Source organism: Anas platyrhynchos, chromosome 2 (genome assembly GCF_047663525.1).
Source record: "Anas platyrhynchos isolate ZD024472 breed Pekin duck chromosome 2, IASCAAS_PekinDuck_T2T, whole genome shotgun sequence".
NCBI lineage: Eukaryota > Metazoa > Chordata > Aves > Anseriformes > Anatidae > Anas > Anas platyrhynchos.
In genome coordinates this window covers 80,188,181-80,213,750 of record NC_092588.1, presented here as the reverse complement: position 1 = coordinate 80,213,750, position 25,570 = coordinate 80,188,181, and the positions used below count along the sequence as shown (strand labels likewise).

The window sequence follows — 25,570 nt, the reverse complement described above, 5'->3', positions numbered from 1 at the left end:
AGAAAAAAGCCTCTGCAAACTGTTTAGGCACCTGTCATTCTGGGGATTAGGTTCTTCGTGCTTTTATAAAGGACATTTCTCTCTTGCTATACTGCACAAGGCTGAATGGCTATGCTCCTTTATTAAAATATCAGATGTTCAGAGTAAAGAAAATATATATTATGTCACAGAGCACAATTAAAAGCAATTTCAGTCTATTTGTCACATAATTGCAAATAGCCAGCATCTCTGGGGCTATCAGCAACTGGTACTGCAGTGCCTGCAGGCAGCTCTGCTTGGCAAATTAGTTCTCAGGCTGGGGTAATGCTGTAATTAAACAAACAAACAAAGCGAGACTCTTACAGGTATGTGCCACAACAGCAGGGGAAAAAGCTCTCGATTCCTGCACAACCCGGAGCTACACCCTTGGCTGGATCTGTAGTTACAGGGAAGCAGGCAATTCTCAGAACAAGGCTCCTCCATCGCAAGTCAAAGCCGAGCTAACAAGACAAAAGAGTGAGATTGAAGGCTCCAGGCAAGTCAGACCCCTGCAGAGGAAGGGAAAATCCTGAGCACGGTGGGGCAGGGAGCCTGCAGTGGGGTGATGCTTATGGAGGACAAGATGGGCAAGGACAGGTAGTGGTAAGAGGAGAGGTAGCTGGTGTAGGGGAACATGGACAAACTAAGGAAAGGCAGCACCGCTCAACAGAAAGGTGTTTGCCCCACCTGTGGATCGAGGTTAACAGGCAAGGCTAGTGCTAGGAGAAATCTGGATCAGGGCAACATCTGTTTTGGTCACAAGTAACCAGGAGGAGAACATAGGAGGTACTACTCCCTTGTGGCTTTGTTTGGGACAGTGGGTATCGATGAGAAGTACTCCTCCAAGAAAACAGGAATCGAACACCACTAGAAAATGAGAAGAATCAATCCTGTCCCAACCTGTGCCTGTTCTCTCAAGACAGGCTAACTGCGAAGGTGGCAGACCTGACTGGAAACCGGGAAGGCAGGAAGACGAAGCAAGTTGCCTTAGCAATTAAAACATGGAGACTGAACTAAAACAAACAGAATAAAGTAACTCATGCAAGGACTTGGAAGAGCTCTTTCCAGCATTTAAGGACCTTATCTCTACATGGCATGCTGCTTTCTGTGTGCTTGGGAAAAAACAAACAAACAACAACCACCACCAAGAAATACTTCAGAGACCAGACGCAGGTTTTGAATTTTAACTCTCCTGCATTTTCAGCCAGGATCCTTCACCATTTCTCCCTCCACTTCATCCGAAGCAAATCACAAAGCACATCGTCCTACATCCTACTTTAGAGGTTGTTGATAAACACCGTTGTCCTCCTAGACGCAAGACCCTCGTTTTAATTAACAGCCCTAGAACAACACCATCCCCAAACTAAAACAGTTTCTATCAGATGAAAACCTAAACCCTTGATCTATGCTTTATCTATCTCCTCTGAACTTTGAAACTGCAGAAGAACAGTTCAGACTGTATCTATCTTTATATCTTCTACCAACTGTTATAAAAAGATAGAGGAAGTAGTACAGTGTGTGTCTGGATAAAACTATAAAATACTGTCATATAAAGAAGTTTCAGGGTTCTGTCTTGACCATCTGTTTATACAGCTATTTACAAACCGCACGTACTATACAGCTCTAGTATGTTTTAAAGGCTGTATATCTCCGCTTTTATAGATAGATAGATAAAACATAGCTTTTAAGCCATAGAGAAATATATTTCAGTGACAAAGAAGCTGAAAAGCTATCTATTCTATTTATCTGTTATTCAAAAATAAAAGAATCTGTCAGAACAAACTTCTCATGATCAGGTACTTCACACAGATAAATCAAACATACTGGGAATACTGCATCAGTGCACCTATGAAATGTAATGGTGGCTTCTTCCACAGCGTATGACACAATTCAGGGTCACCTCGAGGTATAGGTGTACAGGGTAAGGTTAGCAGACCTCAGAAGCTTGCAAAAGACAACACTAGGAATTCAATATTCACTGAAAGATTATACCTCGTTCTTATATTAAAACAATAAAAAACAACCACCCTCAGAAAAATAAGTTCATGCTGATTTTAGTAGCACCATTAAGCAATGGGGCATCAAGACTTTCTGAACAGCCATAAATAATCATGATAATTTGTAATTTCCTGAGAGGAGGCAAGCAATAGTGGGTTGATAATTTACTGAATGTGATACTACAGGACTTTATGTTGGGTGTGTTGTTTCTCTGCAATTTCATTAACAATCTGGAAGAGAGGGAAAAGTAAAAATCTCTACATTCAGAGACAATACTTAAGTGGTGTGGTGTATTCAACCAGAAGAATAAAGACATGTTGTTAAGGCAGCTTGGAGGCATGGTAGACTGAGATGTAAGAGGCAGGAGTCAGGGGTGAAATAAAAAAAATGGAAATATATCAGTCAGGCAAATAAAAACTACTTCTGAACGATGCGAGAGATCCACTGGGAAACAATACCACCATAAAATGGTGATGAAAGTCATATTTTTTCCTCAAGGGACCTTACATTTGAAAGTACTGAGCACTGGTATTGAAAAACCCAGCTATCGCCTAATGAGCATTCCCGACTCACCCTTCGTATTCTTAGTGAGAGGACATTCAAACATTGAGGGGCAGTAATTAGAAAATTCAAAGAAATCTATCACCACGAAGAAAGAAAGAAAGACTGGAAATATACCTCAGAAACTTTCCAAATGCAGGATATACATCCCTTCAAAGGACTTCAAAGGAATGGATCTCTCGTTTTTCACTAGGCAACTTAATTGCTGCTTTTCCAGTTTCATTTCAGTGATCTTGTAACCAGTAATACAAAATGAACCAGAAAATTGTATCCTCCTCAAACTACTTCCTATCACTACCACACACACACACACACAAGAAGACAGCAGCTGGTCCTAAGGGCGCTCCTATTCTTTGTTCCACTAAATTCTGCACAGGTTTTGTTGAGATACAAATGGCTGGAAACAAACCAACCATCATTTCCTTAACTGACTCAGTCTTCTCAGGAACATTTTGGCAACACCTAAAATGTCAGCTGAGAGAGGATATTTTCAGACCTTGCTGTCAGAGCAACAACAGACAACACTGCCGTAGGAATGCTACAGGGCTGTCACGGCGTCTGTAACAAAAGGACAGGAAAGAGGCACATTAGTATCTCTCTCCCACCAGTTTTGGGAATTGCCCAAAACCCCACGAATCTCATCTTTCAGGAATAAACAAAAAAAATCTTCTGCCACTGCCTGCTGATTTTGCCAAGCTTGAGGACTGCATGTTCAAAGATCTGCTCAGGATCAGGAGGGGTCAAACGATTGTTCACCCTGGGTAAGAGGACTGCTTCAGTTCTCCCTGCAGCTTCACCTCTATTCTTACACAGCCCAGTCAGTTTTATCTTATGTGCATGCACACACACAAATATGTGTGTGTACACGTATACACAAAAATATAAATCCTATACACACAACATACATAGAGAAATTACAATAAAATAATGTAGGTTGTGAAGTCAAACATTCAAAAGTGAAGTAATGACAAAGTTAACGCTGCCTGAGCATTATGCATTAACACACACAAAACTAATCACAAATTACTTCGAAAAAGGACTACTTCAATGCCTTCTTCAGCGTTCAAAACACACACAACGAGAGGCAGAATTAAATTTGTATGTATCAGGCTCCCCCAAGCTCTTTGGAACAAAGCCTACCTCCAGCTGAAGTAGATCCAACAACCTATCCCAGCTGTAAATCACTGTGCTATGAAGACTGTACACAAGAAACAAAGGTTTGGGTTACTTGTGACAATTTTTGTTCTTGTTCTCTAACTCCCAATTAGAAAGCTTCTTGCCCAGCTGAACAGACAACTTTAGAGGTCTTTAAAATCCTTATTAACCTACAGAGGAATTCAAACCAAAGGATGAGGCCATCTGATCTACCATAACCTGACAGCAACAAGGAATTGTGATGTTAAAGCAGTTTCCATTATTTGATCTAACTCGATCTCCTCCCATTAGGAATCTTCAAAAGCTGTAGGCAGGAGTTTCAGCCTCTCGGGCAGAATGTGTGTGTATATATGCATGCATGCACCCAAAGAAGTGCAGGGCTCAGCAAAGCACAGGGTAAATGTAGACTAAACAGAGTATTAACAACGGGTCACTATTCAACTTTTGTTTAAATAACAGTTTCAAGTGACCAGATTGGCTGGATTATTAACACCACATTCCCTGCTAAGCTTATTACAGAATGCTACCTACTCCCACAGCTCAGCGAAGGTAAGTCTGAAACGTGCATTTCTTGGATGTGCTATTTCTGGGCCACTCACAAATAAGAATGCACAGCAATGTATGCCGTAGGACTCACAATGCAAAACAAATTCACTTGCTGAAATTGTGATTTGTATCTTAAATGCTACAGATTTATTCTCCCCCAACTGCGGGTAGGATAAATGCATGGGTATTGGTACCCACCAACATATTCACACAACGTTCTTGAATTCACAGGGGATCTTATACAGAAATTTAACTAGATTCATGACAATTAAGAACTTTGATAAATTATTATTTTAACAGTAATTAAAACTAATTACAATGCAAATCAGTAATTAAGATATTTTTGTGTAATTACTGTTCTTTAAAAATAACAGGATTTCTTGTCATGCAAGATTAATTACTTACTCCACGTTGCTTTGGCACAGATTTTAAGATGTAATTTTAGCTGGGGATGTATCTATGCATGTGTTGGGGTGCACATGTGCACATATGTATTCATATGTGTTTTAAGTATGGGGAATATCACTGAAGCATTTGATTAAGGAGAGTAATTGGAAAAAATTACAAGAGTTCCGAGTAGATAAACAACAATATTAACCTATGAACCTTCTTAAAATGCAATGGAGGCAAAAAAAATACTGTACCTTGTTCCTATTTCGAGCCAGCTTCCATAATCTTTAACCAAAAAGAAAAAGTGCTAGGAAAAAAAAACAACAACAAGTTTTATTAGTACATCATCATTGCACAATTTGAAACCTAAAATTAAAACGACCATTTTCAGGTTGTTTACTCCAAGTTTCTAATTCAAGTAGAACAAGGGCAAGACCTTTCCAGGAATGCTCATTTGGACAAAAGTAAAGAATACTCTAGCAGCCAGAGATAGACTTAACATGGTATCAAACACAAACAGCTAAAGATAGACTGAGTTCTGTTCCTGTTTGCCAGCAGCAGCAGAGCTTACCAGCAGAGAACCTTTTCAATAAGAAAATGCTGTTCACCTTATTGCCCAAAATAATGGGATCCCAAGTAATGCCTAATGTCAATAAGCAGCCTACATATCGTTTACATGGAATTCTGCCATGAATTTCTTTGTGCAAGTCTGGCAGTTCCCCGTTTGCAAAAAGGCAATAAAGTCAAGAGAAGACAATTATTTATCAGTGAATTATAGCTGATGGCCACATTAAATACTTCGGAAGACTCAAGAAAAGCAGTGTTGTTTCATTTTTTTTCTTGCTAGCTTTCTCATTTCTCTATATACACACAGCTCCTGCATATCAAACCTTTTTGGTCTTGTTTTGTTTTCTACACCAAGTACATATTTGCTAATTGTTTTAAAATCATTAAGTCAAAATAGGAGAATATGTGAGATAGAAAATACTGGGGCTTGCTACATATCTGCACACACCCCCACTCCTCTTTTGTCTTGGTCTATTTAGACTGATTTCATTAGTGAAACACTGAGTGTGGCTTACTCATATTTTAATCCTTTTCCCCTGAAAACTATCAAAGAAGTTTAGTCAAAAGAATTGTTTAGAATTACACAAAACTGTATCTTCTCCATTTTTTACTCTACAGACAAATTAGTCATTATTTGTTTTTGTACTTGTGCTGTTTTTCCTGTAACATAGGATCCACAGATCACACTGCATTGTACGTTATGATGCCCAATGACATCACGTCTGGAATACTTACTCCGAGTGACCAAACAAAAACAGCACGTAAAAGTGAGAACACCAGCTCTACCTGCTGCTTTCTAAAGGTTTCTGTTGAACTCGTGATATCAAGAGGCACCAACTGGTATTACTTGATACCATTAGAGGGGGAAAATGAAAACACACTTTTAACCTGTAAAAACTATAACTACCTTGGCTTGTGGACACAAGCTATCTGAAGATATTTCCTAACAGCTTATTACAAAAGGCACAGTGCCTTTTCACATGTTGCAGATCTCCCGGATGCTGACAATTCTAACAATGAAAATGGCAACACATTTTTCCTTTTAATCTTTTTTTTTTTCTTCGGGGGAAGGGGGAGAGGGTGTGAGGAAAAGGTTCAGATTCCTAAAAAAATTAACTAAACCTAGCACACAGCTAGAACTGATATTCTCATTTAAGCTCTTCCTGAGAATTTGATTGAAAAGCACATGAAAGACTCAGAATGACTTGTTATTCCATTTTTGTCTCTTGTTATTGTAAGTATATTGCTTCTTTGGAAACTTTAATTACAAGAAATTCAAAGAGCCGTGATTGCAGGAGTGTTATTTCTAAATTGTGCTAGGATTTCAATTAACTGCCCTAGTTGCAAAAATTTTGAAGTCTGAAGCAAATTCAGATCTGTATCTGGAGTTAACAGAGCCCTCTGCTTTACCTTATTCGAAGAGAATGTGCAGCAACAACTTACCAAAGCCATGATGTCTGAAATCACAAGAACAATGAGGAAAAGGCTGCAAAGAGAAGTAAAACAGCAACAGATCAACCTTCATTCATGGCCACAGATGTTGCAAAGCACACTAACTCCTCTTCTCCCCCGTAAAGAAATTAAAATAAGATATGATTTCTTGTGGTCAACCGCCTTTCAGCCACTCAGCTCCTTTTCAATATATTAGAGAGCCGTCAAAATATATGCCTAGAATATTGGGTGTTTTTAATCCCACCCTACTTGAGAATAACATTTCACATTAACAGCTTCAATTTTTCAACAGAGAAACCTAACACAAGTCACTAGCAGAGAACAAGAGCATGTTAGAAACAGTGCCTGTCCATCCCCTGCACAGGGAACTCATGTGCCAGCTAAGCCAAAGAAAGCTGATTTAGAGGTTTCGGGGTGGACTCAAGACTGAGCAAAACTGTTTTGTGGAGGCAGACAGATACCTGAGCTGATCAGTCCTACTCTACAATCATCCCTGCTGAACAAGGAGCTTGCCTCCCCCTTCCAGAGCCCTGGGTACCTGTGAGCTGCTCCAGCGAGGTGCAGCATTTTGGTGGCATGCTCCCAGACTCACAGGAGTCTGTCAGGCAGCAGTTTACCTCTGGAAAGTAGACTGCAGCCAATAAAATGAACCAGAAGGGAGCATGTAGAGCTATTTTTTTCCCCATTAACCTAATCTTCTTTTCATTAAACTATGTAAATCCTAAATTGCATGAAAGCAATTACTATAACTGGTTAAAACTAGCTTCTAAGTTAATGATGCTGAAGCAATGTAGCAAGGAACTGACCCATTAGCAGAGGAGTCTTTAACTATAATACAGTTAATTTATCAGTACTATCGCTGTAAATCCATGAAGCCTTTTTTTGGGAAAAAAATGTCCTGCAGCAGCATTGCACAAGCCTGTTCTGGGAGGACACCCATATCGATGTCTCCAAAGAAGAAAAAGTTTCTGATATTGCCAAAGCCTGCGTATGCTTCATTAGTAAATCAGGATGTGTCTCAGGCTCACTGAAAGGCATCTGTCCCCTTACCTATGGCTCTGTTCAGATGTTGCAATCTTGGAAGCCTAGGAAGCACTCAGCTAGAGGGTTGTTTTCACAGGGAAGTTATAAGAACATATTCTGACAGAATATTCTCCACAAACAGGAAAAAAAAAAAAAAAAAAAGGATAATTCTTTAATCTATAAACAGGGAGTTTGGGAGCAATTTGTTGAGACAACAAAAACCTGCTTTATGCCCTTCTGAACTGCAGGAAGCCTTTCACAACGGAAGGACAACACTAATTTCAGAGCATGTTTATAACACTACAAAAACAAGATTGCCCCCCGTGATGGCTTAATTTAGCTAGCAGGGGCAGCAAGAGCAATAATGAGAGTACAGCACAGACTCCAGGATGTGCTGATAATCAGAGCACAACCCCTCCAGGGAACCTGGGCACGTCTTATGGTTTCTGTCTTGATCCCAAGCTGATGCTGTGGCAGTATCACTGCTATTGTTACCTGCGCAGCTAAATGAAGCCAGTAAAAATCCCAGCCTGAGGTACAACCACAGCCTCATAAACCTGCAAAGATGTACTTGTGTCCCCTGCTTTAAAAATACACAATTTTCCCTCTCACACACTCATATGCATGTTACACAAAAGCTTGCAATATCTCCAGTGTTGCAAAGCATTCAGAAGTTGGGAAACGCTGACCTTTGTGATGCCTGATCCCTACAAATGTGAATTGTTAGCTGACTTTCTGAACAACGCCAGTTCCTCAGTGCAGCCCTGCTCCTGTATTAACCTTAGTGAGGAAGAGATACCCTTCCCTTCCTGGGAGGTCGAGGGACTGCCCCAACACACTGCATGCACAGGTGAGGCAGAAAAAGGGAGAAGGCAGGCCTAGTGCTACCTCTGCCACGAGAAGTCGGGTTTCAGGCTGTCATTCTCCTCTTAGTACCAGGTGAAATTGCAGAAGGAGACAACAGGCAGAGCACAGGCAGGGTGAAAACAAACAGAAAGGCACAGGACATCACAGTGATCAAGGGCAGCTTTCTCCATCTTAGCTGAGCAATATGAAGGTTGGTCCCCCAGCCACTGTCCAGTGAGATCCTCGGCCCCAAACAAGATCCCACTGTGACAAATTCAAAATTAGGTGGTGGACCTCCTACATCTCAGCACCATCTGTAACCCCACATGATGTTCAGAGGCTGGGGACCCTTCTCACATTCACTTTGAAAAGTCTTTAGAGATGGCGAAAGGGCAGGCAGCCATCTAGCCCTACCACAAAAAACATATCATATTGAGGACACCTGAGCAGCATTACACTGCCATAAAAGGGCATACAGACTTGATTTTTTTTAATGCTATTTGTGGTGAGGTCAGTGCTACACAGTTCTGAATTGGTTACGTTATAAATGGATTATTTTCACAATATTGTACTATAAGCAGAGTTGCAATATGAAACAAAAATCAGACTTCAGATTCTGCTCATTTTTCTATATTACAGAGAAAACAGTGCTCCTTCTGTGTATTGTCAAGAAAGAATATTAAATATCTGATTGCTTCAGACAGAGCCAACACCTCCATTTATAATCATTTATCACAAAAAGAACTCCTGAGCTTGCAGAATCACTGAACAAGAAAACCAAACTGCAATAACAAGGAACAGTATGACCCATCGGCTGATTTTTTTCTTTTAAATTTAGATATGACAATCTTGAATTCTTGCAAAATAGATTTCAAACCCTTACTAATGCAGAAATACAGCACTTACTGTACCTCTTAGAAGACAGCTGAGTTGTGACTTGAACAGCTTCGAAAGCACATGACACCAGAACAAATGGGATTACAACCTGTTAAAACAGAAACAACATTTTGGTTTATGACTGTATTTACACAACAACCTGGCAGGTTGTGGAAACAGTTTCATCCTTTTGAAATTATCACAGAGTGTGTATGTTACAAAAACAAAATATTGGCAAGAAAGAGTAGAGCCCATTCTGCAGGAAGCATGTTCTGTAAATGAATAGAAAACCCCTTCCATTGTCACAGCTGAACTGCAGTGAAATAAACCATGAGGCAGTATGGAAAACTGTAATTAAAACACATTAATGGTACTCACTTCATTTAGCCATTTTAACACTGATGAGAAATACTTCAGCAAGGCTAAAAGACAGAACTATTCAGATCTAATACCCTGTGTGACAGGCTGCAGAGCTCCAAGTGAAGTGTAATAGGTCAATCTTAGCCTCACACGCACAAAAACAAAAATTAAGTATAGCATGTATTCAGAAAAAAAAAAGGTAAAATAAGGCAAATGAAAGCAGTTCAGTAAACTAAGAACAAAACAAAGCCAAAAAAAAAGTTAGAAACATTAATGTCTTTTGCTCCTTCTAAAGTTGCCTTGCACTTCTTAAGTCTAAGCACATCACAACTCCTAGAGGCTAAAAGCTCTTCTCTAGGATCCAGAAAGTTTGCACTGACTTGTGTCCTGGAGTATTACACATATACCTAAGTGCTTTCCCTGGGACAGAAGCAGCAGAGATGCAGAGGTAGGAGCTGCTGCATATTTTAAGAGAAATCCATAAATTCCATGTTTTCCTTCCTGTTTGCCTCTGCCTCTGGCGGATCCTGTTCTCCAGTATCAGAACAGAGCTCCCACACCTTGCCTGCAAACAAGAAGTGCACTCCAATCTCTAATAGACCATTAAGATATTAGAAAAAATATTAAAAATAGCACTCATTGTGAAAATGACAGCCTAATCAGTAGAGCATTCAAAGCCTGTACTTAATGTAATGTAGATAGATGGAACTAATAAAATATATATTTCCATCCATGTTTCTGTAGATATTATACTACAGGGAAAACTCACCATTTTAAAAATAATCTAGAAGTCTTTTCAACATTTAAAATTTCCATTTTAATGCAATAAACTGATCTAATACAGTTAAATTATACTTTCCATACAATTTAGCTTCTCTCCTCTGGGAATCAGAAGAATCCATCTCTAGAAATAATACAGAGGCTGAAAGCTTCACACATGGTTGAGAAGGCTAATGAAGCTCAAATACATATATATGTTTTTGTAAATTGCAAAGTAACAACTGCGTACACGATGTGTTATTTATTAAACAGCTCTTTGAGAAAATTTCACTAAGGCAGGATTACTAACCTTCAGCACAAGCAAGCCTCCCATCATAAAGGGACTGAACACAGTTAAGAAACAATAGACAGACGCAGGATCAAAACTAGGGAAACATGAAAAAGACATTACAACATGTCCTCAAAATGGCATTTTGCATTAAAAAAACGTAGCATTTAGTTAGTCCTGTGTATATACATTTTTAAACAAGGCTTCCAGCCTTCTCTCCTCTTGCTCAAATATTAAATTAGCAAGGACTGTTTACACTTCACGTTTCTTTCTCTGCAATTTTTCTCTGCTGGTGTCTTTTGGGGAGCCATGCTGCTAATGAGCAGCCGAGCTCTCTCAAGTCATGCTGCCAATATCTTCTAATGGAAATTGAGATGACCCCATAACCAAAGAGTGCAGACTTTTAGGGAACAAGTTACACAGAGCAGAAAAAAATACCTTGCTATTATTATTATCACTAAATATTGCTTTAATTCTGCTGCCTTAATCTTGCGAACCAAATTTGTATTCAGTATACCAACTGCAGGAAGAACTGTTGTAGCCTACCGTTTCTCAAATCAATGAGTAAGATTTACCTGTTAACGGAAGCTATGTTTCCAGTGCCAAAAAAGGCTGTCACTATGAAGAAAACCTAGATGCATTTAAGGAAAACACAATGCAGAAACAGCTGTAGTAAAACAAACCCAGCATTTTCCCCCTTCGTTCCAATTTAATTCCCAAATCCTGTAAATTTAATTCCCAAATTTTTTCCTCTTCCCATCAGGCAGAGGGTTACTGACAATGGCTCCTGCTGCTAGAGGTCCCTCTGGGTCTTTCCACTCCTAGCTACTGCCTCAGATCATTCAAGTCTCTGCATAAACAGCTTGCTACCAAATATTCAGCAGAATCGTCGTGATTCTGTATGCAGAATTTCTGAAGGATTAGGTCAGCATAACTACAGAAATTACGCCTCCCAAGTGTATCACATCATTTCAACTTCAGTAACACAGCAGTCTAACAGCATAGTGCAAATCTGCCAGTTGAGATTTATAACAACAACGATTTGTAACAAAGCAGAAAAAAATACCAGTGGCACATAGGTCTAATGAAAATGCTAAGCATATGAATTCTGAATCTTCTTCTGGAAAATCAGCCTACAAGGTCAATCAGTGCAAGGCTGACTTTTAGGCCCTATATAGGAACCTTAAAAATTCTTTTTAAGATAAACATCTGACAGGGTTGTGGGTGCAATGTGATTGTTCAAGTAGAAAAGGCTTTGAACACCACTATTTCTAATTGTTACACATACCTGAGTTAAACAAAACAAAACACTACCTTTTGAGCTAGTATGTATCACACCTGGTCTCTGCAAAGGAGACTAGCAAATTGTGTATTTTTTCCAAGAGCTGAACAGGATACAGTCAAGCGTTCTCAATTAAATATAATAACTTAATCTCATCTTAAGTGTTTGATATGAAAGAAGTACTATGCTGAAACTTTAAAAAATATAATCATATTGCTTGGGTCTTGTTTTGGCTAATTTTTAGGATCTGACAGCACTAACTTCAACAAAAAATAGCTTTTTTTTTGTTTAAAAAACAGCGAAGTAGCAAATGAAATAGATGAACTCACTGCAGGATCTCAGGTTGTTTTCAGGTATACTGTATAAACAAATAATTTCAACTGCAGTCCCAGGATGAAAGAGAAATGCAGTAACGTTATCAAGATTTTAGAGTACTGAAAAAAATATCAGCAGTTGCACTTACAGTAATGCAAAATAACTGCTATGCTAGTGAACAAGCAAACCTGAGCACAAACCCTTTCTAGCAGCAGAAAGGATATGTGATACATTTTATTCTAGGCCAGACTCTGGCAACAAATTTCATTACAGTCTGCAGGAACTTTCCTTCTCATCTCATCTGATTGGCCAAGGCCAATGCCTGCCCCTTAACATTTTCTTCCTAATAAACTGCCAGAAGAGAAAAAACAAAACCAGAATAATTTTAATATCACCTTTTCCAACTAATTTGTGAAGGTTGAATGAATTCTCTGCAGCCAAAATGTACTGAAAGGCAACCAAACTGAAAACTGATGCCCTTAGAATAAAGTTAAACTCAACTGTAATAGTTATAAAAGATCAAACTTTTCAAAGTGGCAAGGGAGACAGATTTCAAAGAAAAGTACAGTTCATTATAGGTTTATTTTTTCACTACTGTATACAAAACAATGTACAAGACTGTTGTCTTCTAAGCAATGCAAGTCAGATCATCTTCACTAGCTTCTGTATCCAACCACTATCAGACTAGAATTTTTTGATTATAGGACTTTGTGAAACAAACCCATTTTTTTCCTGGAAAGCAGCAGCCAAAAGGATACGAAGAAGAAAGACCTGCGGATGTCATCTAGGTGGAGCTGTCGAAACTGAGTTATATCAGTAGCATAGGCGAAGTTGAAAACAGCAAGCTGGGAAGACAGCAGAAGAAATCAATATGTTACATAATGGATGTACTTCAACAGAACCACCATATTTTTCACTGAAATGAATGAGAAATAAACCTACTTCCCTAGCAGCTGTTATTAGAGTGACATTATGATGAGGACTGCAAACTTACCCATATTTTCATTATACTTTAATGAATCTGCCAGAAAGATTGTCCTAGTGAGATGATCAAGTGAACACAAGCGGAGTTTCTGCTGTTATCTAGACTAAAAAATAACTTCTATGACTTCTATTTATCATCTTCTCTTTTTCCATCATAACTATTCCTCCTACACACACACACTTCCACTGGTCACAAGAACATGTGGATAAAGACCCACAGAAATAATAGACTGCAATCATCCTTAATTGACTCATGCTGTGGATGAGAATACTAAAATATTCTCCATCTCCTTCACTCAGTCACTTGACCTGAAGAGAAACTGTCTTCATGGAGTTTAAGAGGCCAATGAACTCCTTTTCACTGAGGAAAAGAAAAACGTCAAGTAATAAACATTGAATACTGTCAACATTTTAATTAATGATCTCACATCAGAGAACTAAGTAGGATTCTCAAGTACAACATTTACTTTATGGCAGGTATTAACAGGTATTCAAGAGATGAATTTTCTAATCTAAAAGTGGGAAGCAGGGTGACTGTTATTGTTCCATTCACTTGAAACCAAAAGAAAAGTCAAAAGACATGCAGATACTGACAACATAAACCATAATTATAGTTCCTTATGTTCTTGTCATTAACATTTGATTAATAGTGTTCATTACTGTTCAAGTCTTCTACATAATACAAGGCTTTAATAGAATTTAATTTTAAAACAGACAGAATATCAGGCCACCATCAGGCAGGCAAGCATCACAGATGGCTTGTCACAAGATGCAAAAGGTACAGCGGGTTCAGGAGCAGAAGAGAAAGTAGATCCCACTGAAAACTGCTGTGCTAAGAATTTCCTGCTATCACGGCCTTGCATTATGTTTTTTTCTGTTTGTGCATGTGTTACCTTTTACATTTTTGCATTCAGACTCCACCTCTATCACTTAAGACGCCACAAAACTTGCTCACATAAAATATCGCTAGTGTATGCAATATACATAAAAAGTGATTCCCATTTTCATTTCCAATATCCAGCAATAAATTGGTAAAACTTGTTCTCTCTCAAGTTGTAAAATTGTCTCCCTTGAGGAGACAAAATCACAGCATTTGTCAGATCCACTCTAGCAACTGCTTTGTCATGAAAGATAAATACCACCTCCTCTCTTACAAGCGTCTCTGGCCACTTCTGTGCATCCCTACCCAGATTCTCTGTGACCAGCACCAAGGAGGGAACAACTGGGAGAAGTGAGGAAGAACCACATTGCATAGCACCCAGACAGCTCTGCAACAGGCATCCAGGCTCTAACCAAATCAGTGGCAAAGCCACAGACTGCTAAAACCTGGACCTAATCTAAAAGTTAAACAGCAGTGTGAGCAGCATGGGTTTTAAAAAGTGCTTTGAAAAATTTTGGGGTGAAAGAAATTGCATCGATACCTATTACAAAATTCTGTCTCCAGGCAAATCCAATAATGTTACAGCTTCAATTTAGTCCCCAACTCCTTGTCTGTCACATCAGAAATAAGGGCCATCTTTGATGAAAGAGAGGGGCAGGACAAAGTCAAACAAGATTTCTTGTATTTCCTATGGGTCACTCCAGAAATGAAATTATTTCTTTTCAGTCTTTACATGGACACTCACGACTGCCATCAGAAAGAAAGCACGGTGACATTGCACTCGATCTGAAGAGTTACTGTACCTTCCTCTGAATATCACTGCATTCGAAGAACAGTTTGTAGCCAACAGAACATACCACTAAGTCAAACTGACTTGCTGCATTCCTAGAAACAGCTCTGATGTGAAACATCTTTTTTACAAGGTCACATTCCCATTTCATGAGACAGCTGTTACTGGCCTCCTAAGCTCAAAAAAAAGGAAATACAAAGTTTTGCTGTGCGAAAGTCACTCGGAACTTTACTGTTTATTGGAATTGTTTATTGTGCCTGAAGGAAAAAGATGAAGCTGATAATTAACTTGATAAAAGTATCTGGAGCTGTTACCTTTGGTTTAAGTGAAAGACCATAATGCTGCAGTGCTTCTTGTTCCATGTGTATCCACACAAACATCAAACCAGAGAGCACCAGTGGAAACAGAGCTTCATACCTGAGTGACAACGTAATAATCATAGTCAGTGCAGTCACTAACAACTGTTTAACATCAAATATCAATATATTTTTTCTTTACCCCAGTGATAGATGAACACTATAGCAGCACTTTTCACCCACCATTTCTGAGGAGTACACACAGTTGGTTGGTGAACTTTAAAGCCACACAGTGATTAAATTATAAAACTAGGAGAGGCAGACTGCTTCTGCTTTAGTCAGTTCTGTTTTGTACTCATTTCCTTATCTGATGGCTGCCACAACATTGGCTGAGTTCCCATCCTTATCACAACTGATTTTAACAAAACTCTAGCAAATAAAATCTAAAAGGAATGGGAAGAAAAAAAATGTCAAATTTGGCACCTGTTTTCTGCAAAACTCAAAGAGTCATACTAAGATCTATTTGGAACTGAAGAGGTCCAGTCCAACATAGCCTCTAGAAGTTGTGTCTCTCTAGGATCTAACCACACAAACTCATTCTGGTGGTCTCAGTCCAGCAGCCAGGAGAGAGGCATCTATATGATTAAAAGAGCATCACATTTTACAGAAGCTGAATGTCCTTTTTCTTTGCCACATACTGATCTACCCCAATAGCAACACCCATCACAAGAGCAGTGTCAAGCCATACTTTAATCAAGTCACCTCAGCTTTTCTAGAAGCTAGGTTCCCAGTCTCAGAGGGGGGACTGCTGGCTTCTACAGCATACCATCATCAGAAATTATGAATGCATTTATTTGAGAAATTAAAACACCCTTACAACTTGGGGGTGTAGACTGTTGTCAGATAAAACTAGTTTTTCCCCTGCCTTCTATGTCCCAGGTTGCACTTCATGGTGCTTCTCCATTTTTTTCTTTCAGGATGGCATTCTAAAAGTGACAATGACTCTGACACTAATACTGAAAAGATTGTAATTTTTCCCTTTTTTCATTAGACTCGTTCTTAATTGTCTAAAAGTGAGAAAATGATCACAGTTAACCTTTATATTATCTCTGTATTATAGCTCCCCAGTAGTGTAGCTACAAAGTGATTTCAAACTGGAACAAAAAACTTTGAATATTTGTTTTAATTTCCAAAGTGGCAAGTACTTTATCATCAAGATGACAATGCTGGGCTTGTCAGAAGTACCCGCAAGCCTCACAATCATCTACACTTGCCTACAAACTGAATTTCTTCAACTGAGTCAGTGACAACTTGTTGTAAGCAGCTGTGCTGTTCAGCTGGCTTCGATGCTTCCAGCTGACTACACCTAGGAAGGTGCTGGGCTTACCCAAGTGAGGCACCAGGCTATCATTACAAAATGTAACAGTGCTGAGGAGAAAATGCTTTTTGTATGGACAGCCTTGGGTTTGCTGCAATTGTGTTTTTGTAGAATTGTTTTAGAATTTGTTGGTCTGTTTGAACATTGTAGGAAGGCAGCAAAGAACTGTAAGCGTTTAAGCAATTTGGTGAAGGGCCATAATACAAAGAGGGAGGTTGTCATCCTCAGAATAATTTGAATGCTTTATCCAGCAACCAGGACAGGCTAAGAAGGTCGAGTTCAAGACTGCGTGTGTTGACAGGAGTAAGAGTAGGATCAAAAACCTAATGGGAAAGTGGGAGGAAGGGGAAGGCAGGAGATAAAAAAAAAAAGAGATGTTTCATCTGAAATGAGCATATCCACAAGAGGCAGCTATTGCAAAATGCCTGCTGCAAGATATTTTATTCCACTTAATTTTCCAGTGTAATTAAATCCAGAGGATAAGTGGGAGGGGAGGCAGAAGGGATGGTTCCTACACTCCCCATTAATTATGCCTTTAAGAGCTACTGACTCTGGACAAAAAGTGGGTTGGCTGACATGATGTTTTCTTCTTTTACAAGCTCTGGAGAATTGACTGTTATCTGAAAAGGAGAAAGCCCTGCTCTTTATGAGGATCTAGCATCCCTTTGAAAAAGGATACTTCCATGAAAATATCTCTGAATATGTTTCCCTCATTTTAGGGCTACTTGTTTCCCATCACATCATTTAAGCCGTAGCTACACACAAGTGCTGGGCAACTGAGAAGAAAGTTATTTATTTTTTTGTGAGGAGAAAAGCATGTACTAAACCAACAGAAGAAACTAAAACACATTTTCTTATTTGGTGCAAGATTGTTTGAATACACATCCTTTCTGCCTCTGCTTGGTCTAGCTGAAAGGAATGTCAACAAAACAGACTGCTTACAATAAATAACAAGGAGAACTACGGAAGTTCCCCTGAAATTTTCTTTAGGGAACTAATCAAAGAGATAAACAGTGAGACTACAGCTGCAAGCAAGCTTTACACCTTTAAAAGGAATGTACATGAGATTCAGCAGACAGTTTCACATTTAGCCCCAATACTCATATGCAAGATCAATGCAAACAGAGTAAGAAAGAAGTACCCTGTGCTGAGGAGTAGGTAGGTGGCCATCAGGGAAAGCAGTATGCTGAACAGTCGCTGAAAAAGAAACGTGGGGCTCAGTAACGGCAACACCGAAGAAGAAACTGCAAGGAAAAGAGATCTGTCAGTCACTGCATGCAAAACATTTCGTCCTCAGTAACAAGATAATGTTCTTCAAATCTTGAGATTTATGTATGAAAACTCAATACTTGTCATATATGCCCTACTTATTTTCAGAGGTTACTTCTGGTAAAGGCAAACTGGTGTTTGGAACATTTAATATTTATCAAAAGTAGTTTTGGTTCTCTGTCATTTTCTATCATTTCTCTACAATCTCCTGGCTTTCTAGCTCAAAACCTTTATAATTTCTCATGAACTGCTGTTCCCTTAAGATAATACAGAAGAACTACCCCCCAAAAACCAGTCAAACCTCACTGTTTACTACAAGTCTGAGAACCACTAACCACGTCCTTGAAGACCACCATCAGCTCTAATACTGCAGTTAGGGAACAACTGCTCCATTTGATGAGACTAGGTAGCCTGCCATATTTTGAGGTGCAACTGAAAATACTGGTAGTATAGATATAGAAAGTATCGAGTTATTAGCTTCTCTGTTGGAAAGGTTTAAAACAGAAAGATTTAAGGAACTATAGGGGACCTATCTGTTGTGATTCGTGCTTCTCGCCTTTAACCTGTAATGTGTTTTTATAATGCACATGAAGGGTCTAAAGAGTTGCATGTGCTGCCCCTGAAGAGAGTCTTCTAGCTGGAAAACTTCTGCAGGTAAGGATGGGGTCCAGTGGCTTGCAGGAGGTGAGGAAAACTGAGAAAAGCAGAAACAGGCTACTGGAAGAGAATGAGCAAAGAAGAAAAGTAGAGGAAAAGCAGCCAGGCACTTGAAGCAGGGAAAGGGAGAAGGAAAAGAATTGCCATGATCTGTCCCCTTTAAACCTGCTTCTTTTTTAAAAATACTTTTTAAACAGAATTTTATTTAAAACCTTTATAAACAAATGAGGGGACAAATAACATTGGTGCAATTCTTCATTGTGGCATGGTCCCCTCACTAGACTGAAATTCTCAAAGGTTGCCTCAGCACTGAGTCTTAATTAATACATATTCTGTCAAGAAACAGAAATAAAACTATAATACATGGAAAGCTCATTTGTTTTGTTGTGCTTATTGTCATAGCATATAATAGTGTTTATAGTAAGTGTATCAATGAAAGAGAGATGAGGCAGTTTCTACAAACTGTGGGTCAGCATGTTTTATTTCCTGGCTTTCAGCCTGGACCACTGCTACAGTAAGAGAATGAGTGACTTCATTTCAAGGGTGCTTCAGTCTTTCAGCATTACTTTTAGCTTGCTGTGCTTAAAGGAAGCCTGGCTCAAGGAGAAACTCCAGGGACACTCACTGCAAGCCAGACTTGGTGGAAGGAAATTCAGTGTGGCTATGGGCCTCTCTAAATTAGGCTCAGTGCATCAGGATGTGCATGGGTTCCCATGCACAATCACAGATGAAAACAGATGAGTGTCTGGCAGGTGATAATTACCCTTTCCATCTCTGATATGTCATGTGAAATATTAGCCATCCAAAGACCTGCACATTTCTGGCTGACCTATATGTTGACCTGTATGCATCCCAGGACAAAATTATGGCATGAAATTACTCAAAATTTGGCTAGTTGCCATGGTAGATTTCCATCAACGAAAACTACTAACATACAAAAGAAGGCTCTGTAGAATGTGGAAGCAGCTGGATTCACTATATACCTCCTGGGTTTAATTCTGTATGTTTATAGTTCAGGTACACTGCAACAACCATGTGGCATAACAGCTGAAGCCAGCTGGACCTTTTTGCAGGCCTTCAGGAACCCACCCATGACTATTTTTTTGCCTGACTTCCCCCTCTCCCCATAACCAGCCTTTCTTTGAAGTTTTAAATTAGGCCTAAAATTATCGTTTTTTAAAACACGGTAGACTTTATCACAATGAATAGCTGGGGGATGACGACACAATTTGCTAGAAGACGCGTGATGTCATGGTTATGGTAGATGCTAATGACAAGGCAGATGCTAGTTGTGGTTATGCAAGTGCCAAGGCATCTCTCTACAACAGGAGCATTGAGGACATACTGTTGGATGCCTTAGGTTTCTACCTGCTTAGGTGTTTAATTATGTAAAGCAACTTCAACAAATGCATAAGGCTCCTACCTGGAATATCACATCCACTTAAAACGATTACTTCCAGTCTGAAAAATTTCACTAAAATATTCAATACCACCATGGCAGCAAACAGGGTGCATAGCTTGCTTCACTTTCAGTATTGCTTCTATCATAGACACAACACCATCAGCAAAGAGAATTTCTAATACACTTTTTCCTTATAACTGTAGACCTCTATGACTTCCCAAATCATCTCTTTGATGAAAAGTATTTTTCTCTCACCATTACACAGGAGAGAAAGATAACCTTTAACCTCAATTCCTGCTACAGTAAGCCAAGCAGGACATCATTGATTTCACTGACTTCAAAAACTGCAAGGAATTCATCCACAGAGAGCCAAGCACTTAGCTTAGTAGGCTGTGAAGAGGTAGGAAAGGATGATGGAAAAGAGAATGCTCCAAAGAGAACTATATTACAAAGAGTATTCCTCATACACATAGTGATCACCATCAGTTGTATCAGTCTTGAATTAACTTGATCAAAGAGAAGCAAGAATGGCAAACCAGACAAGATCTGATTAAGTTATAGCAATGTCACCAATACATGAATGCACACAGTATCTGACATTCAGCAACTAGAAAACAAGAGCCATAATTCTTCCATTAAGCTGTATTTAAATTCTTGGTCCTGACTTATAGGAAACTGCTGCTTTCAAATTTAAAAGGGGATATGTTTAGCTTTAAAAGAAGTCCCATATTCCCAATGAGTCAGGGATAAATAATTCCTAACATTTTCTAATGGAGCCCTACAGAAATTATTTTAGAGCTGAAATACCAAAGGCATTACTTTACTGTGGTCTATAACCCCAGTGATAATTACATTTGTTCTGCTTAATCATCCTAAGATTTTAATTTAAGAGCAGTGAAAAATCCAGCCTTGTAAATTCTTTCCTTTAATAGTTAGGTTCTAACAGATATCAAATGTATACTAACATCATTAGTTCACAAGCACTTTGTAAGGCAGCTCTGAAAAGCCTACCCAATACCCCAAGGATCTCTGTCATCGGCTGCAGCTTTATTTTTATTGAAATATAGCAACAATCTTTTCATTACTTCACTGTGCTTTAACTGGCTTGCTTGTAGAACATCTCAGATCATCCTTATCTGGCTTCAAGTAAAGGGAAAAGGGCATTTGTACCATTATATCCCTAAAAGGGATCTTCAAGATACTCAGAATATTCAAAACAAAAGATAAAGCTACTTATAAGCCAAAGTTGTTCACATTCTATTACAAACTTAAAAAACAGTAGTGTTTTAGAAGACTAACACAGTCATCAGGGAAAAAAAAAAACAGAAAATAGTAAATACGTTTACAAAGTATAAGGAGTTAAATCAAGGAATACGTGCAAAAGTAAGATGTTAATATTAAAGTGTCACCACTACCCCACCAACCCCTAACACCACAAATTATCAGAAAAACACGTTTGGGAAGCAAGATGTTCTTACCTAGAGTGGTCCAACTGATAATCTGATTGAATACAGGCAATCCCTGTTTGTTCTTCAGACTGTTATGGGTATTGCTCACAACATATGTTGAAAGTGCAATACTCAACATCTAGAAAGAAGAAAATCAATAAAACGCATAATTAGTGTAGGGATCTCTGCCATCTCATACTAAATATGTAAATATTCTTCAGAGCTGCATAAACACCCCATCTGAATCAACGCAGGAGTGGGAAGTCTGAGGAAGACTCTCTGATATGCAAGTAGAGCACTTCTACCTTTGTAGAATTTATGTCCTTTGAAACTTTTCTAGTCTTTTTATTAATTTTAAAACTCATTCATGCTGTTTTTAAATAGCTTAAGTGTTCCAGATCAGTAATTCGCAGTGATATACCCTCTGTAAACAGTAACTCCTTGAACATCCACATAAACCACACAAAATATATGCCCCCAATTTTCTGCCAACACCTTATGTATCTTGTAAACCCATCAAGTACCAATGCCTCTTCTGATTTCCTTGCATTTTTTTTTGACACATTCATAGGTATATATGTTTCGTATTTGCTAGATACTGTAAGAATCCTCCAAAGACTCAAAGCTCAGCATGGAATTCCCTTTTTATAAGCTAACCCCATTTATCACCTTCCCACATCCTCCTCCCCCTCTATTTTTCTTAAAATAAGTGCAAATATGAAAAAAGAACCAAGCACGGAGCAAATAAGCAGAAGAGCATTTGTCCTTGCATGGCAGCCGTGAAGAACCAGCAGAACTTCTGGCTCTGCTGCAAGATCAGGCTCAGGGTGAAGGAAAGGATAGTTAAGAGCTTTGCAGGGGCAGCACAGTTGCCTCTGCTCTGGGAAAACACAGAAGATGGAAAGGTTTTTTGTTTTTGGACTACTTCAGGAGGCGCCAATCAGTCATCTGGTAGGTGCACCCCCCAAAAAAAACAACAAAATAAAGCACACCCTTAGGGAGATTACCCCATGAGTCAGTTATTTTTGAAAGCAATTATTCAAGAAAACGTTTGAGCCAAGTTTTCAATTACTGCTATTTGTTCACAACTCCACAGTTCCACTAAAGGCAAATCAAGCATACATGGCACTCTGCAAACGTGCTTTAAAATAGCATTGCAAGATCTAATTGCTGTTGTTTTGTTGTGTTTTTTTAAGGCAAAGCAACTAAACAATGTCCCCAGCCTTCACTTTTTACCATAGGAATAGCTGCCACTTCCCATCCTGACATGAAGCAGTACCTGCCCAGAGGATGTATTTGGCAGTCAGCACCCTTTTTTGGCCCAGTTTCAGAGGTGCTCAGTACTCTGCTTAATTTCAGAGCACATGAAAATATAAGTTTTATTTCTGTGTGACATCAAACTAGGCCAAACCATTATGCCTTCAAAAGCTCAGATAATTGGCCCATTTACACCTCTGATGTTTATTTGGGATCTTTTCACTGCATTGAGGCCAGATCCCTCTCCCCTTTGAGGTATCTTTTCAACTTCTCTGAGTGTCATGAGCTCTAGTAATCCCCCCTGCTACCTCCTAGTCACTGGTGAAGTCACTTTGAGTCATCACCCATAATATATCTTGTGCCTTGTAAGATTAGTGATGATCTGGGCACATCATTAAAACCCCATTTACTGCTGCTAGATCTATAGTAGACCTGGGGTGGTGCTCAGCATCTGCTGCTGAGATTTGTGTTCACAGTTTATCTGATGTGCAAAGTGCTCCCAGCTTTCGTTGATGTCTCCAGGACTGTGGAACAACACAGAAGCAACTTGGAGATGTAAAGAGAGGTCTCCAGCTAAGAACCTGTCTTCCTTCCCCCTGCACACCTCCTTTTAGTTCAGAGATTCTTCTTGAACAGCCTGAGAGCTGGCCATCTGTAGGTCTCAGCTAGAAAGAGGAAACCAAGAGTGACATCTGCAGTCCCTGCATGTCCTTGCCAGCAACTTCCCTGAGCACCACATGTGATAACAGCTCATAGGGAGGATGGTCCAGGAACCAGCATCATCTGCTGGGCTGCGTACAAGACTGGCTGAAAATACCCTTCCTGTCCTCAAGCTCCATAACTCATAACTCATTTTTAAGCGCTCCCAAAGCCTTCTCAAAGACTGAAGTGGCATTAACCAGAAACCAATGCTCTCCTTGCCACAGCAAACCAAACTCAGAAAAAAAAAGTGTTATTCCCGCTTTAATGATATCAAAAGGAAACCTGAGAAACTCTTGACAATTTTTAGAAACAACAGAGAAGTAATTAGTATCCTTCTGCCTCAAGCAGACAGTGACATATATCAAAACTACAAAACTAGGTCTGAACAAAACTGAAGATTTTGTTACAGTTTTAAATGTAAATATAATTAATTAATCCTGTATTTTCACTTTTGTTTATAACACTTCAGTTGACAAATCTTTTTGATCATAATGTTTGGTTCTCTGTTTTTTTTGTTTGTTTCTGTAAGGCTAAGACCAATGTTGGAAATCCATGATGAATACCTACAAAAGCCAGTAAACGAATGTGTAGCCTGTAAATGGACTCTCAGATCCATACAGGTAGGTAGCTCATACTCGTTTTCTGAGGTGTATACTTGGATGGTGTCCCATCCATGGAGAAACCAAGACAAAAATATACAGCTCAGGACTGCAACCGAGGTGATTATCATCTCTGGGGATGGCTACATACAAGCTGTCATTAAAAAAAAAAAATAAAAAAATTAGTTTTGTCTCCTCTGTGGGTCTCTTTTTGCCAAAAGGGGGAACAATTAACGTAATGGAACAAGCTTTGCTCCTTACCAGCCATGGCATCTTCACTACAGGCTAATTCTCAGATGGAAAAGGAAGCTCACTTGGACAAGAAAGAAGAAAGCTGTCTTCTGAAGAAAACAAATAAGCACAACAAAAAAGGGCTAAGCAATGCTGTGCCCCTTTCTTTTACTGACATCGGAAGAAAACTGAAAAGGGAAGCATCTTTACTGAGATGCAATTCCAAAATAACTTGTGGCGAACAATTCAGGCAAGTGGAAAGAACTACTTGAGTCTTTAGGAAATGTTACCTGCTTTCTTGTATGAAAATGCATCTCATCCTAACTGAGCAGATGCAAAAATTTGAGATGAGAGACTGAAAATTTGAAATGAAAGATTCAAAAGAGGGGTCTTGCATGCAGACAGTACCAGAACAAGGAAGAAAGGGATTGAAAAAAGGAGTCAAGGGATCCTAGTAAGAGAAGTTAGGCCAGATCAGCAGGGTTTTTTGCTAACAGAAGTAGTAAAGCTAGAACCTCCAGTTATTCCTTCTCTCTTGTATAGTTCAAAAGCTTTTGATCAGAGCTGAACCTATAAAAACAGGTTAGCAAAGTTGCTAAGGGAATCCCAAGGCATAACTGCTCATGAGGGACACTATTTTTCCTTTCTACTTCAATCGACACTTGACAGGAAAGGAGCACACCAAGAAGAACGAACCACACCGAATGAATCTCTCCTCTCATTTACCAAAATGAAGAATAAGAATCATGAAGCAACCACTCTTTTTCTCCTCAGTAGTAACACGTATGAGAGGAAAGCATTATTTTCAGTGACAGCTTCCAGACAGCACGCGTGGGGGAGCTGCAGAAATTGTTCTCAAGAAATCCCTTCTCACATGCAAAGCAAGAACCTGATGGTGCGTGCTTATGTGCAGGAGTGTCAGTAACCTGACCGCTGCCTTTATAAAATAGCTCTTGTCTGGTGAGAAGATTGATCTCACCCTTAAAACTGCCCAAGAATTGTGTCTTGAACTCAAGAGCTCACAATGCTCCAGATCAGCATTCTTGACTCCTCCCACCCCAGCCCCTCTGAAAAAGCACAGGGAGATCAAGGGAATCCCAGTGTCTAGAAATGACACCAGGCTTCTGCCAGACATTTTCCTTTAGCATTCCTGTACATTTCAGAGCAACCAAATAAATTTCAACTGCAAAACAAGCTCTTAACCGAGGAACATATGTAACAGCTCTGTAATATTCTGTCC

At 39.2% G+C, this 25,570-nt stretch overlaps 1 protein-coding gene and 1 long non-coding RNA gene across 7 annotated transcripts in view; one reads left to right on the top strand and one right to left on the bottom strand.

Moving 5' to 3' along the window:
- Positions 1 to 25,570, bottom strand: part of PIGN (phosphatidylinositol glycan anchor biosynthesis class N) — a 105,265-nt gene that overhangs the window by 2,839 nt on the left and 76,856 nt on the right. For 5 of the 6 annotated variants that reach the window (XM_072034992.1, XM_038175620.2, XM_038175619.2 and 2 more), the window contains 9 exons: positions 21,572 to 21,680; positions 17,907 to 18,009; positions 15,406 to 15,508; positions 13,196 to 13,282; positions 11,416 to 11,471; positions 10,862 to 10,937; positions 9,468 to 9,541; positions 6,679 to 6,721; positions 4,923 to 4,975 (listed from right to left, as the gene is read on the bottom strand). In XM_072034992.1, the coding sequence (XP_071891093.1) occupies positions 4,923 to 4,975; positions 6,679 to 6,721; positions 9,468 to 9,541; positions 10,862 to 10,937; positions 11,416 to 11,471; positions 13,196 to 13,282; positions 15,406 to 15,508; positions 17,907 to 18,009; positions 21,572 to 21,680 (704 nt within the window). Of the gene's footprint in view, positions 1 to 3,073; positions 3,136 to 4,922; positions 4,976 to 6,678; positions 6,722 to 9,467; positions 9,542 to 10,861; positions 10,938 to 11,415; positions 11,472 to 13,195; positions 13,283 to 15,405; positions 15,509 to 17,906; positions 18,010 to 21,571; positions 21,681 to 25,570 lie in introns of all 6 variants that reach the window. The other variant, XM_038175621.2, reaches the window with a different exon arrangement.
- On the top strand, positions 3,922 to 17,910 carry LOC140001938 (uncharacterized). Its single transcript, XR_011807753.1, has 3 exons — positions 3,922 to 4,281; positions 5,907 to 6,002; positions 17,365 to 17,910. It is a non-coding gene; the product is annotated as an uncharacterized lncRNA (long non-coding RNA).